Raw genomic sequence first — 12,752 nt, 5'->3', positions numbered from 1 at the left:
CACCAGAGCTTCACAAGACACACACTAGACCAATAGCATATGTGTGTAAGATAGCAAATTTGCTTCTTCCACTGTGCACTCGTCGCGTTGCGAGACATATACGTGGCAGAACACAAGATCCACGGTACTTAAATAAGTAGAGGTGGCCAACGGACGTGAGCTAGGTACCTTAGCTCCTTCATGCTCGCACATCAACATCAATCAATCAGAACCAAGTTGGTATAAGCTTGGCCTTGATATAGAAACTACACATTCAAACACGGTTCGAGCCACTTCTCATATATTTCTATTCAACGGCACTACGACGCTTGACACCGGTTGTCTCAGTTGCAGAGGTTCATTGTCGGTCTCACTTTGGAGTCAAACCCCTCTAACTGGGCTACTACGAGATTATCACCTGGTTACTACAAAACCAATAGTCTCTACTATATTTCTGGCCATTTGGCCTACCCTGAAACTAAGATGGCGGCCGAAAACGCCACACGCCTCGCCTTCGATGAGCTATCGTCAAGCAACATCACATCACCAACGATGAACCAGACATTCTGCGAGAAATTGGCGAGCGCACCAGGCTTATTACTACAGCATAAGGGCTTGTTGGTCCTAGAGACTCGGATTGTTCTCACGGCGCTTGCATTAATCTACGTTGGGTCGTATGGATCACTCCGCCGGCCCCATTCAGCGAAGATTCCCAAGGCAAGCAAGAAAGAGAATAAGGATGAGGAGCGCGACGATCAGTATGTTCAAGGCATGCTGCCGTCGGATGCCATAATGATTCCCATTTTGGCTGCAACCGTCCTCACGGGACTTTACTACCTGATCAAATGGCTCGAGGACGCCGACACCCTCAACAAAATCTTCCGAGCGTACTTCTCCACCATGTCCCTTGCAAGTCTAGGAAAGTTCTTTGCAGATAGCCTTCATTTTCTGACAGGCTTCGTTTTCCCCTCAGTTTGGATCAGTAGAGATGGAAAAGTTTTTCACATTGATCCTGAGAAAAGAGGACAATGGTATACCAAGGACGGCGCTAAAGACCGAGTATGGGACGATACAAAGATCTCACCCTTACCAGGCCGCTTTTCTAACCTCAAGCTCTCTGGCGCGACCACAAAGTTTCTCTGGGAGATTCGTCATCTCCTATCCGAAGATTGGACTGTTAGGCTAGCTATGCATGGCGTCGCCAATGAGAAGATCAAGGTCAAGGCCTACGATATAGTCGGCTTTGTATTTGCCATTGGGGCAAATGTGTTCTACTATACCACTCCATCCGTGTTTCTTTCGAACATCATGGGCTACGCGTTTTCATATGCGGGCATCATGATCATGTCGCCAACCACATTTGCTACAGGCAGCGCCGTTCTATTCAGCCTCTTTATCTATGACATTGTCATGGTTTTCTACACGTGAGTCGTCTGCAATTTAGATTCTTGCATTATATTAATCATCGCTGCAGCCCCTACATGGTCACCGTCGCAACCAAACTTGATGCACCCATCAAACTTGTGTTTGAAGGCCCCACTAGAGCTAGTATGCTTGGACTTGGCGATATTGTTGTCCCAGGCATATTCATCGCTTTGTGTCTGCGCTTCGACCTCTACATGTACTACTACCGAAAGCAGAATCTGAAGGAAGTCGAGTTGAGGTCAGATGACGTATCTTCAGGCCACCTCGTCACGCATAAGGGAACACAGCGCATGGTAGTCAAGCCCGATTATATCAGCCCTCAAGGGCAGTGGGGTGACCGCTTTTGGGGTACTAAGTTTAACAGGTTCTTTTCACCAGATGTAACCCCAGCGGCCCAAGTATCTGCATTCCCAAAACCGTATTTTTATGCTTCTATGGTGGGATATTTACTTGCCATGACAACTACGTTGGTGATGCTCCTGGTCTTTCAGCACGCTCAACCGGCCTTGCTCTACATAGTTCCTGGGGTCGTCGCATCCGTCTGGCTCACTGGTCTTGTGAGGGGTGAGATTCGACAAATGTGGAACTTCACCGAGGATGGCAGTCTTGACAAAGTTGATGTGCTAGTAGAGGTTGATGGAAATGGGAATGTTATCAAGGAGATCCGAGAAGAAGAAGACAAGGATAAAGAAAAGGAGAAGGGTGAGAAGGATGACACGAAGAATGATGGAGATGAGAAGATTGCCGAGGCAGATGATAAGCCCAACCATGAGGCCATAACAACAAAGAAAGTCCCTGTCTTTCTTTTATCTCTTGAAGCGCCTGCTCCTCGCCAATAAGCGTCTTGGACGAAGCGAGTCAGTTCAGAGATAGCACTGACGAAACAATAGATATGCTATTTACAGCATCATCATGTCTAGAGAAGCACATGATTGATATGCCCATACCACAACCGTGCCTATATGCAAGACTTGACTTTAATTCTAGCTTCTCTACTAGGTAGTTTCGTGCTTCTAATTGCAGTGAATTATGAGGCTTACTAAGAAATGGAATTTGATTGACTGACCAACTGGTCTCAAAACGGGCAGCTGCCAACGCCGACAGATGCCATGCGCCAGGTGCCGTTTATGCAAGTGCTCGATGAATGTCGTCGAGTTACAGTATTATATAATACAGGTGTCTTACATCTCCAAGATCAGCACCTCTCGGTGCTTCCGGATGGTTCCATCTCGCGTGTGTTAACGAAGTTCCAAGATCTGCGTGCTGGAATACCATCATGACGTCGAGTAAAGTAGAGGCGATACAATACCTAGTGGATACTCGGGCACTATGGCCGGCCGCTACTAAGACGAGCGACCTGGAGGTTGAGGTAAAGCTTGCTTTAGGGTCTTTTATCTTACTCTGTTTAAGGAACTAACATCCCGAAATAGGCGTCTCGCCCTTTGGCGCTGCTTACACAGGATGAGCGCGCCCGCGTGCTGAGATACCATTTCGTAGCCGATGCGAAGATGTCGCTAGCTTCTCATCTCCTGAAGCACTGGGTCGTGAGCAAGTACTGCGGCGTGCCGTGGTGGGACACGAAACTCTCGGCGGACAAAAACGGGAAGCCAGTCTTCAAGGACGCCGCAGGCCGACAGCCCGTCGTCTTCAACGTCAGCCACCAGGCGGGGTTAGTTGCGCTCGTGGCGGCACATGGCTATGACACCGCCAATGGCGGAGACAGCAGTAAAGTGGACATCGGTGTCGACATCGTGTGCGTCAATGAGCGCGAGCAGCGCGACCTCAGGATGATCCGCACCGAGGGGTGGGCCCGCTTCGTCGACATGCACGCCGACGTCTTCGGCCGCTCCGAGGCCGCTTACCTGAAGACGGGGCTCGCGACGCGCCCCGCGTACGCGGCCCTCCGGACAGAAGACGAGAAGAGGAGCTACAAGCTCCGCGCCTTCTACACCCTCTGGTGCCTCCGCGAGGCGTACGTCAAGATGACGGGGGAGGCCCTGCTGGCCGAGTGGCTCGGCGATCTCATGTTCGAGGGCTTCGAGCCTCCCGAGCCCGGCACGGCGTTCGCGCAGAGCGAGGACGACGACCCGAGGCAGATCATCCGCGAACATAATGTCGTTTTCAAGGGCGGCAAGGTTGATGATGCGAATATCTGCATTCGTTCCTTAGGCCCGCATTACATGACTTGCACGGCTGTGCGGACGCCGGAGCGGAAGCAGGATGCGCTGGGCTGGCATTTGGGGCCGTTTCAGTTTCTTACTATGGACGAGATTGTGGCTGATGGCGAGGCTACTTCGGCTTGATGTCTTCTGTATGGATGCATCATGCCGTATACTTGCACTTCTTTCTACTCTAGAAATCTTACCGCGTTCATTTACTTATTAGATAGCATATCGCTATTGCCATTGGGTTCGCCACGAGAGGCGCTTACGTATTTCAGATACATAGAAGACAGGCCGCCATACAACATGACATCTTGATAACCTGATCTGTCTTTCATCTGGCCAGGCTACGGTTCTTCACCGTAAGATGGTGATATTTGCAATGCTATCAACAAGAACCACGAAGCCGCCATAGATGTCACGTAACTCAGAGATTCGCCAAGGACGCAATCAATGTTGCCATTTCTCGGCAAGAAAGGTGCCGTTGACAAACAGTCCGGCCCAGCCATCGACAACATTTGGTATGGAGATAAGACAAGTCGCGGGAGGCTGTACAAGATCGGATGAAGAAAAAGAAAAAGAATACGGATCTACCAATGGACTTGCCGGCAATACACAAAGCTCGTGCCTTCGTATTGAATACGCCTGAGGGTAGGTAGACTTACCGGAACTGTCGGAAGTCGTCTGGCGATGTTGTAGAAGTTTCAATCCACTGCGTACACTACACAAATCAAGTGCTGCGCCCCTTATAACGGTAGAATCGCTCAACCTGATATTCTGTGTAAATGGAGCGACCCCTACCTACTTAGCTAGATGATGACGGTTGCCTACCTAGGTACCTGCTTAGGCAGCGTCATGTTGTGAAGCGAGATATGCAGTCGTAGTTTGTCTGTGCTGCAAGATCCACGCCTGTTGGTAGCTGACTGCATCAAACCGCTGAACGTCTAACCTAGTCGGTTTGAAGCTATCGTGTTCGGTATCTCGCCACGATCCGATCGAATTTGTAAAACGCATGAATTCATATACGGGCCCTGTATATGTGTAGGTACACATACACACCTACTTATTCGTATTAATACCTACCTATTCAAATAACAAAAGTATCCTACTGTGACCTTTAAGTAGCTACCTATGCTTAATGATTAGAACTTGGGTGTACTTAAGATTTTTGATAACGATGCATAGCTGGTTGATAACAGCCACCTTTTGCCTTTTTTAGGGAAGGCTTTGGCCAAGCCAGGCGCCACCTTTGGCCAACCTAGACTAGGTGGCCTGTCTAACGGAGGGCAGAGGAGGGGGATCTATTTACCCCTGGCGACCTGGCTTCGAGACAAATCGACAACTGCTGCTACGATGCACTAAAGTTACCTAATTGTCCTGATTGTCGAGGCTACACCTGTACTAGGTGGGGGATGCTAAGTGCAGATCGGGTGAAGATGTGCTTGCCTAGCTCGAGTCTGCTCGAGCATTGGGTCATTGTAGATTTGGTCCTACGTGACCTAAATTGGCCATGGGGAACTACCTAGTCTAGGCTACTACCTCAGCCAGCCATATGAAGACACAAGATCTGCACAGGACATTGGTGACCTTAAGTAGGTAATCAATCTGGAAAGATGACTCTTGCCGAGACATAGGTTAGCTTAAGATACTTCTCTGCCTTGGTATGTAGCTTGAGTACGAAGTCCTTAAACAATCCCACTATAGTAGAATTATAGAAGTGGAAGAAGTTCAGGCATGATGATGAGCTTATATCCGATAGGTATTACATAGTAGTCATTTGAGCAGTATTTCACCTGGGCCAGTCTAGGAAAGCAATTTGTATTTTCGCACCAGCTAACGCTTACCGGCTAGCTACAGATACCTCTTTTAGGCACAGCCTTAGGTCACTGTCGAGAGTTGTCGAGGTGTGGCATGTTTTCTCGCTCCCCACATTCGGAGGCGGCTGCTTGGTTGGAAGGAGTCGAGTGCAGCAACGGATCGGGGGAAAAACGTCATCTGCTGTCTAAGCTACATATACAGACAAGATACCTATTATAACACACGGGAATTTAACTTCTTTTGCTACACGCTCTCATTCTCTCATTCCCCCCGTCTCCCACTTCACCCGTTTCGCATACCTTGCTTGCTTGCAGCTAGCTGAGGTTGACAATTTATCCTATCCTCTGTCTGTCAACGCTGCCGCTGCCTTTCATTCTGCAGTATCTCGACCACCCTACTGCGTTCTCCGCTTTGGCTTCTTAGTCGTTCCACACTTGGTCCTCCAACAATTTAGCGGTACATACATTAGACCATGCTATAATAACGGTCCGGACTCTATATACCTACCTGCCTACTCGACCATATATTCATCCATCCTTCCCTAATTCGATCGCAATTCCTTTCCCTTGCAGCTGTCTCTCTGCATTGAGCACGAAAGTTACGCGTAAATAGGCTGGGCACATCTTTGATTCGTGGCAAGCATGTCTGAAGCGGGAGACAGGTAAGCAAGCTGACTTATCTTGCATGTTGGGGAAAATCACACCTCTCGGTCATGTCTCGGTGCATTCATGCACCGGCTCGACAAGACCGCGCGCCTGTTTGCAGTTGTGCAACAACACTTGTACGGTAGCAATCGAGTCACAGGCTGATTGTATATAGCCAGCATAAGAGGTCCAAATCAGCAGCCCTATCGCTCCTCCGCCGAAAGGACAAGGAATCCCGTAATGACGACGACGCTGTATCGGAAGACGGCTCCATCACCTCCGGTCTAGCCTCACGCCCTACGACGTCGGCCTCACCGCCTGCCGCCCCCCTTTCACAGCAGCATTCTCAAAAGAGTTCAAGGATGTCTGTCGCTCGAGTGTCATCACGCGAGCCTAATGCATCGAGCCCCGCCTTGGCTCCAACTCGCTCCAATGCTATGTCCCCCGAGAAGGGCACATCTCTTGAACAGTCGGTTCGCAAGTTCAGGATCGTCGAGGCTCTGCGAAGTGGCAACACTGCTGCTATATCAAAAGCGATCCGTGAGACGTCCGAGAATGGGCCCCGCGCAAGTACATCGTCTTTCAGCACCGCAGCTGGTCCCACGCCGCTCGAAGATACTACCGTTCTTCACCTAGCCATCCAGTGCGCCGAATACGATGTCGTAGAATATGTTTTATCCAATGGTGCAGGCTACATTGACGTGAATGCTCGGGATAAAGACGGGAATACCCCCTTACATGTCGCCTCAGCTCAAGGCCGCGCTCCTATCGTCCGCCTCTTGCTAGAACAGAAGGACATCAATGACGCCGTCGCTAACAATACGGGAAAGCTAGCACTCGATGTAGCAAGAAGCCCCGAGATTTTCCAACAACTCCAACTTTCTCGGACATTGTTCGTGCAGGATAAAGTAAAGGAGGTGCAAGACTTGGTACGAAGGGGCGCTTACGAGACGCTCGGTCAGATACTCGAAGAACCTCGCGTCAAGATTATTCTGGACATAAACAGCACCGAACTTCCTTGCGAGCCTACTACGGTTCAATCAGGAGGGACCCTATTGCACGAAGCCGCTCGTAAAAGAGATACGAAACTAATCCAGGCTTTGTTACTTCACGGTGCGGATCCTTTTCAGCGAGATCGCAAAGGCAAACTTCCTCAACATGTTACCAACGATGACATTACTCGTGCTATGCTCAAGAAATCCCCGGCTGCTGTAGCCGCTCAGCGAGGCATTCAAGAAAAAGCGGTATTGGGTCATGCAACTTCCCAAGCAGGACCGGTTGCTAGCAGTGGCGATCCGCTATCGGGGCGAGAGCCCCAGATGAAGGGCTATTTGAAGAAATGGACCAACTATCGCAAAGGTTACCAGCTGCGGTGGTTCGTATTGGAGAACGGGGTTTTGAGTTATTACAAGCATCAAGACGACGCCGAAAATGCCTGCCGCGGTGCTATTAGTATGCGCATTGCTCGATTGCATATGAGTCCAGAGGAGAAAACCAAGTTTGAAATCATTGGAAAATCCTCAGTCAAGTATACACTGAAGGCAAATCATGAAGTAGAGGCCAAACGATGGTTTTGGGCCCTGAACAATGCAATACAGTGGATGAAAGACCAAGCAAAACAGGATGAGCGGCAAAAAGCACAGAGTGCTGAGATGTTACGGCAGGCCAGAGATAACCTTGGGAAGCCTAGCGATGCGTCCACTTCAGACTTGCACAGCGATGCTATAAGTAACGGCGATGGGCGAAGTAGTATTCACTTGACTCGCCTACCGTCAGCCAAACAGGTCACTTCGCGCAATGAACTATCACGGGCTAGTATCACCGAGAGCGTGGATGACGAATTCTTGGACTCTGTCAACACTCATGCGAAAGGGCAAAGCAATGGAGCCCAAACCATTCCTGAAGTAGATGATGAAGATGACGAGGAGGAGTATGTTGATACTTCCAGCCGCGCCGAAACTCCTAGCGCCACCAAGGATGCCTTCAACATTACTGCCCAATCCGCAAGACTACAGCTGGATACACTTGCACAGGTGAGTGCGGCATTGCAAGCCGAAGCAAATCGTAACCCTAGCATGTCTCTGGTCGATCCCAAAGCAGCGCAGGCACTTGCCACATATGATTCTGCCCTGAAGAGTCTGAAAGGGTTGATGGGTGACCTTCTGAGAATTTCAAAGGATCGGGACGCTCACTGGCAGTATCGACTTGATCAAGAAGTTGAGATGCGACGTATGTGGGAAGATAGCATGGCTAAAGTGGCTGCCGAGCAAGAAGTTCTGGAGGCGAGAGTCGGGGAAGCAGAGATGAAGCGGAAGATGGCCAAACGTGCTCTTCGAGAAGTCATGGAAGAAAGCCGTCCCATTAGCCGTAGCAGTCTACCAGAATCGCAAGAAGAAATGGTAGACGCCCCTGAAGAAGTGCTCAAAGATGGTCAAAGGTCACCAACCATGTCGCGTAAGGCGACTGCTCTATCTAAGCTTCTGGATGTTTCAGATGACTCTGAATCAGAGCAGGAGGAGTTTTTCGACGCTGTTGATGCTGGAGAAGTCGATGTGGGGCCGATGCCACCTTCAGAAGTGCTGCCGTCGAGTGATTCAAAGCAAGACATCATCGTATCGGGGATTGATGTTAGCAGCGCCTTCAAGGGCTATGAAAACGGTATCAGAACTAGACTTAAGCTGGATGAGGACAACAGGCCTAAAGTTGGTTTATGGGTAAGGCTCCATTTTTCTATGCTTTTCAACATACCCTAATCATGTTTATAGGGAATTCTCAAATCAATGATTGGTAAAGACATGACGAAGATGACTCTACCAGTCTCATTTAACGAGCCAACATCTCTCCTATACCGAACAGGCGAAGATATGGAATATGCTCACCTCCTGGATCTTGCCGCCGAACGGACAGATTCGATTGAGCGTATGCTCTATGTTGCTGCCTTTGCAGCAAGTGAGTTTGCGTCAACGATTGGGCGCGTAGCCAAACCGTTCAATCCTCTCCTAGGAGAGACTTTTGAATATGCTAGACCAGACAAAGGTTACCGGTTTTTTATTGAGCAGGTTAGCCATCATCCTCCTGTAGGCGCTTGCTATGCAGAGGCGCCGCAGTGGACATACTGGGGAGAGGCCAAGGTCGATTCAAGGTTCCTTGGAAAATCTTTTGACATCTACCACCTTGGTACGTGGTTTCTAAAGCTGCGCCCTACTGCTGGTGGGAAAGAAGATTTTTATACTTGGAAAAAGCCTAAGTCGCAAGTCGTTGGTATTATTACTGGAAACCCTGTTGTGGACAACTATGGCCTCGTGGAATTGAAGAATTGGACGACTGGGGAAGTTTGCTACCTCGATTTCAAGCAGAGGGGTTGGAAAGCATCAAGCGCTTACCAGCTAGCGGGCAAAATTCTCGACGCAGATGGTCGACCACGCATCAGTATCGGCGGACGGTGGAACTCCAAGATCTACGCTCGTATGACGCCTGGATATGAAGCGACGGTTGAAGAACCCAAGGATGGAACAAGCAACATAAATGACCCCAACCGAGCTTTTATGATCTGGGAGGCGAACGAACGACCGAAGGGTATTCCTTTTAATCTAACGCCATTTGTTCTTACGTTCAATCACATAGATGACAACCTCAGCAAGTATATCGCACCGACTGACTCCCGATACCGTCCTGATCAAAGAGCTATGGAAGATGGAGAGTATGATTTCGCAGCCTCGGAGAAGAACAGACTCGAAGAAGCCCAGCGAGCCAGGAGGAAGGTGCGACAACAGAATGGGGAAGAGTTCATACCTGCATGGTTTGAGATGGCCACATGTGAGGTGACAGGCGTAGAGTATTGGAAGTACAATGGGCAATATTGGATACAGCGAGAGAAATTCGGTAATGGCGATGCGAGCGCGTGGGATGGTCTTGAACCTATTTACTCGTCTGAGTAAGACAAGGTCTTTGCCTTCGTTTACCTTGAAGAAAAAGAGAGTAGCCACTGCAGTAATTCGGGGACGCTTACACGTTGCCTTTCAAGTGGACTTTAAAACGCTCTGTGTATATCTACTAGTCAGCAGGCTTAGCAACGAACCTCGACCTTTTGATACAATTCATGATGCATGGCCAAGCATGTAATTGAGAAGGCGTCGGCTATAAGATTAGTGGTCCGTTGACCTTAATACATTTTGCATGAGACACACGCACACATGTATATATATTTACCAAAGCCAGTTGAAGTGGGCTTATGAGTATAAAAGGTTACAAAATGACGATAGCAAGGCCAACTGACCACCAGTCACTTACTGTGATAATACTTCAAAGCGAAAGCGAAAGCAAGGCAAGTCTACATGCATGTATACTAGCACCTACATTAGGTACTATTTCACAAGACAATGACGTATAAGCCACGGCTCTGTCATGAGCCGAACTGTTCGACTGGCACACCAAGAACAACATAAGTACTTATAGTTCCCATATCTACCAAAGTAGTACACCACCTATGAGAATCGCCTTGCCGAGAAGAACAAAAAAGTCGCGGAGGTGCCGCCATTCAAGTCAGGACCCACATGACAACCTGAGCCTCGGTAAAAATTCTGGCGGGCGCCATCGGTCCTTTTGTACCTAGGTATCCACCTGCCCAGTGATCGTGAAGCTTGCTTACCTAGGCTCCTAAATGATAGGCTTACTTATGCGACGACAAACTGTATTTACTTCGCTCCTGATAAGTGCCGGAGAGCTCGAGATTGATCCTCGGATGAGAGACGCCGTGTGAAATTGGACCCCTTTCATTCTCTGTCTCACTCGTGTGTCTCAGTATAACACTTTTAAAGATACCTACGGACCGTACCCCTTTAAGTGTCGAACTCGGACGCTAGGTAGTTTCGAAATCCACTTATAGCTAGGTCCTAAGTTATCGCGATTACGTTCAACGCGAAGGAAAGGGAGGACAGCACAGGATAGGATAATCAGCAACGTCTTTGATATATTAGCGCGACACGGACTGATACGATATCTGATACTTGGTCTCGGCCTCTTGAAGTTCGACAATGTCGGCACATCGTCCGACTCTCGTCAAGCCGCCGCCGCTGGACGAGTCCAAGGCGCCTATTGAGAACGCGCTTGAGCTGACTGAGCTGAGCATCATCGGACCTGTGAGTTTTCCTGTCCTCCAGCCGTGTGTTCATCTGTATTGGGCGTGCTTTGGCTTTGAAATTCAAAAAGCTGCATATCAATCAGTACTGATACCGTGTGCGTGTGTGTGTTATAGGATTTGTTCACGAATACACGCGAGCTTTGGCACCCGCCTGGTGCGAGGGGCTTGTATGGCGGGTGTATTATTGCGCAGACGCTTGCTGTAAGCTGCTCTCTTCTCGCCATCGATGAAGGGTGGCTCGTAAACCGCCTCCTTCACGAAGCAGCGTCTCCTTTATGTTGATGCAGAGACTGACTTGACTAACTCTCCCTCTCACAGGCAGCGCAACGCACAGTTCCTCCCGACTTTACGGTGCACTCGTACCATTGCTTCTTCGTGCTCGCTGGAGACTCCAGTGTGCCGATTCTATACCACGTAGAGCGCGTGCGAGAAGGTCGCTCTTTCTGCACGCGGACTGTGCAGGCGAGGCAAAAGGGGCATGCTATATTCACCGTCACGTGCTCCTTTACACGCGACGGCAGTGGTGGCGAGAAGACGGTGTCGCATCATGCTTCTATGCCCGAAGGTGTCCGTACGTGTTTTGAGCCCCTTTGCCCTTTTCTATCACGAGAGGGGGATTTTCACTTCCATTTTGACAAAGTTTCTTTCTCTCATAAATCTGCGCAGCACAGCATGAGATGAAATTTCTATATAAGCATGTAGTTGCTGATCTCTATGTTCTTCTAGCTGTTCCACCAGAGGGCTACGAAGAGCCGACATTGGTCGGTACAGAGAAGTCGCCCTTCGAACACTTCAAGTGCCCAAGGAATGATCTTGATGTACCGCCTAAAGATCGCAAGATACATCAATGGGTCAAAGCGAGAGGCAAGATCAGCGAAGAAGGGGGAAACCAGGCACATCTCAGCGCGCTGGCGTACATGAGCGATTCCTACTTTATCGGTACCGTCTCGAGGATTCACCGTCTATGGAGGTTCCCTTTCAAGCCCGAGGAGATGGAACACCTAGAGCCTGAGATAAGGGAACATCTCAACAAGCTTAATGATGTCGAGGGCTTCGGAAGTTTCGAGCAAGTACGCGACCAGCCAAAGGTTGGAATGATGGTCAGTCTCGATCAGTAAGTCCTCCGCTGCGTGACACTACCTCTTCCCCTATTTCGTGAGCCCCTGTATCTCTACCACGATAGATGAGCTTGAAGACGTGACCTAGAACTACTATCACACTGAGACAATGGCAACCCCTCCGATATCTCGGCACAATAAGTGGCCATGTTCCCTTTGCTAACAAGGTTCACAAGTTCTATTTACTTCCACAACCCCAAAAAGGTGCGGGCCGACGAGTGGATGTTCACGGAGATGGAAAGCCCGTGGGCTGGCGATGGCCGCGGCCTCGTCATCCAGAAGATCTTTAGTAGGGACGGCACGTTGCTCGCTACTGCTATTCAAGAGGTGAGTTTGACCAAAAGAAGTTGTCCAATTCCTATCCAGGCCATCGCCTACTCGTATAATCCTACGCTCGCCCTAGATGCTTGGCTGTTCAGCTCGCACCATCGGGGATTCGACTAGAGATCTAGACCCGGCACCTCAA

General features: G+C 49.5%; 4 protein-coding genes across 4 annotated transcripts; all 4 read left to right on the top strand.

The window, feature by feature from the left end:
• Positions 1-531: 531 nt before the first annotated feature.
• Positions 532-2,243, top strand: F5B22DRAFT_634107 (signal peptide peptidase-domain-containing protein; the record flags this gene model as incomplete). Its single annotated transcript, XM_047976935.1, has 2 exons — positions 532-1,403; positions 1,454-2,243. The coding sequence occupies 2 exons, from the start codon at positions 532-534 to the stop codon at positions 2,241-2,243; spliced, it is 1,662 nt and encodes a 553-aa protein (XP_047834219.1).
• Positions 2,244-2,680: 437 nt separating this feature from the next.
• F5B22DRAFT_643221 (phosphopantetheinyl transferase) lies at positions 2,681-3,707 on the top strand (the record flags this gene model as incomplete). Its single annotated transcript, XM_047978234.1, has 2 exons — positions 2,681-2,773; positions 2,835-3,707. The coding sequence occupies 2 exons, from the start codon at positions 2,681-2,683 to the stop codon at positions 3,705-3,707; spliced, it is 966 nt and encodes a 321-aa protein (XP_047834218.1).
• A 2,159-nt stretch (positions 3,708-5,866) lies between these two features.
• On the top strand, positions 5,867-10,113 carry F5B22DRAFT_464080 (Oxysterol-binding protein-domain-containing protein). The gene is made up of 3 exons (XM_047972084.1): positions 5,867-6,045; positions 6,204-8,742; positions 8,794-10,113. Exons 1-3 carry the CDS (start codon positions 6,026-6,028, stop codon positions 9,964-9,966), a joined length of 3,732 nt encoding a protein of 1,243 aa, XP_047834217.1. The 5' UTR covers positions 5,867-6,025; the 3' UTR covers positions 9,967-10,113.
• Positions 10,114-11,061: 948 nt separating this feature from the next.
• F5B22DRAFT_643219 (thioesterase-like superfamily-domain-containing protein) lies at positions 11,062-12,730 on the top strand (the record flags this gene model as incomplete). The annotated part of the gene is made up of 5 exons (XM_047978233.1): positions 11,062-11,166; positions 11,283-11,369; positions 11,487-11,739; positions 11,895-12,282; positions 12,463-12,730. The coding sequence occupies 5 exons, from the start codon at positions 11,062-11,064 to the stop codon at positions 12,728-12,730; spliced, it is 1,101 nt and encodes a 366-aa protein (XP_047834216.1).
• Between the last annotated feature and the right edge of the window lie 22 nt (positions 12,731-12,752).

The sequence above is a fragment of the Xylaria bambusicola genome (genome assembly GCF_022495145.1).
Source record: "Xylaria bambusicola strain CBS 139988 unplaced genomic scaffold F5B22scaffold_6, whole genome shotgun sequence".
Taxonomy (NCBI): Eukaryota; Fungi; Ascomycota; class Sordariomycetes; order Xylariales; family Xylariaceae; genus Xylaria; species Xylaria bambusicola.
Note: the sequence above shows the minus strand (reverse complement) of the source record. Positions and strands in the feature narration are given on the sequence as shown.

What these genes read in the sequence shown, in the direction of transcription:
- F5B22DRAFT_464080 (XM_047972084.1), top strand. Translation starts at nt 6,026, where the DNA reads ATGTCTGAAGCGGGAGACAG. An exon ending in ATGTCTGAAGCGGGAGACAG is followed by an intron (nt 6,046 to 6,203) that starts GTAAGCAAGCTG and finishes GATTGTATATAG; the next exon opens with CCAGCATAAGAGGTCCAAAT. An exon ending in GGCCTAAAGTTGGTTTATGG is followed by an intron (nt 8,743 to 8,793) that starts GTAAGGCTCCAT and finishes TCATGTTTATAG; the next exon opens with GGAATTCTCAAATCAATGAT.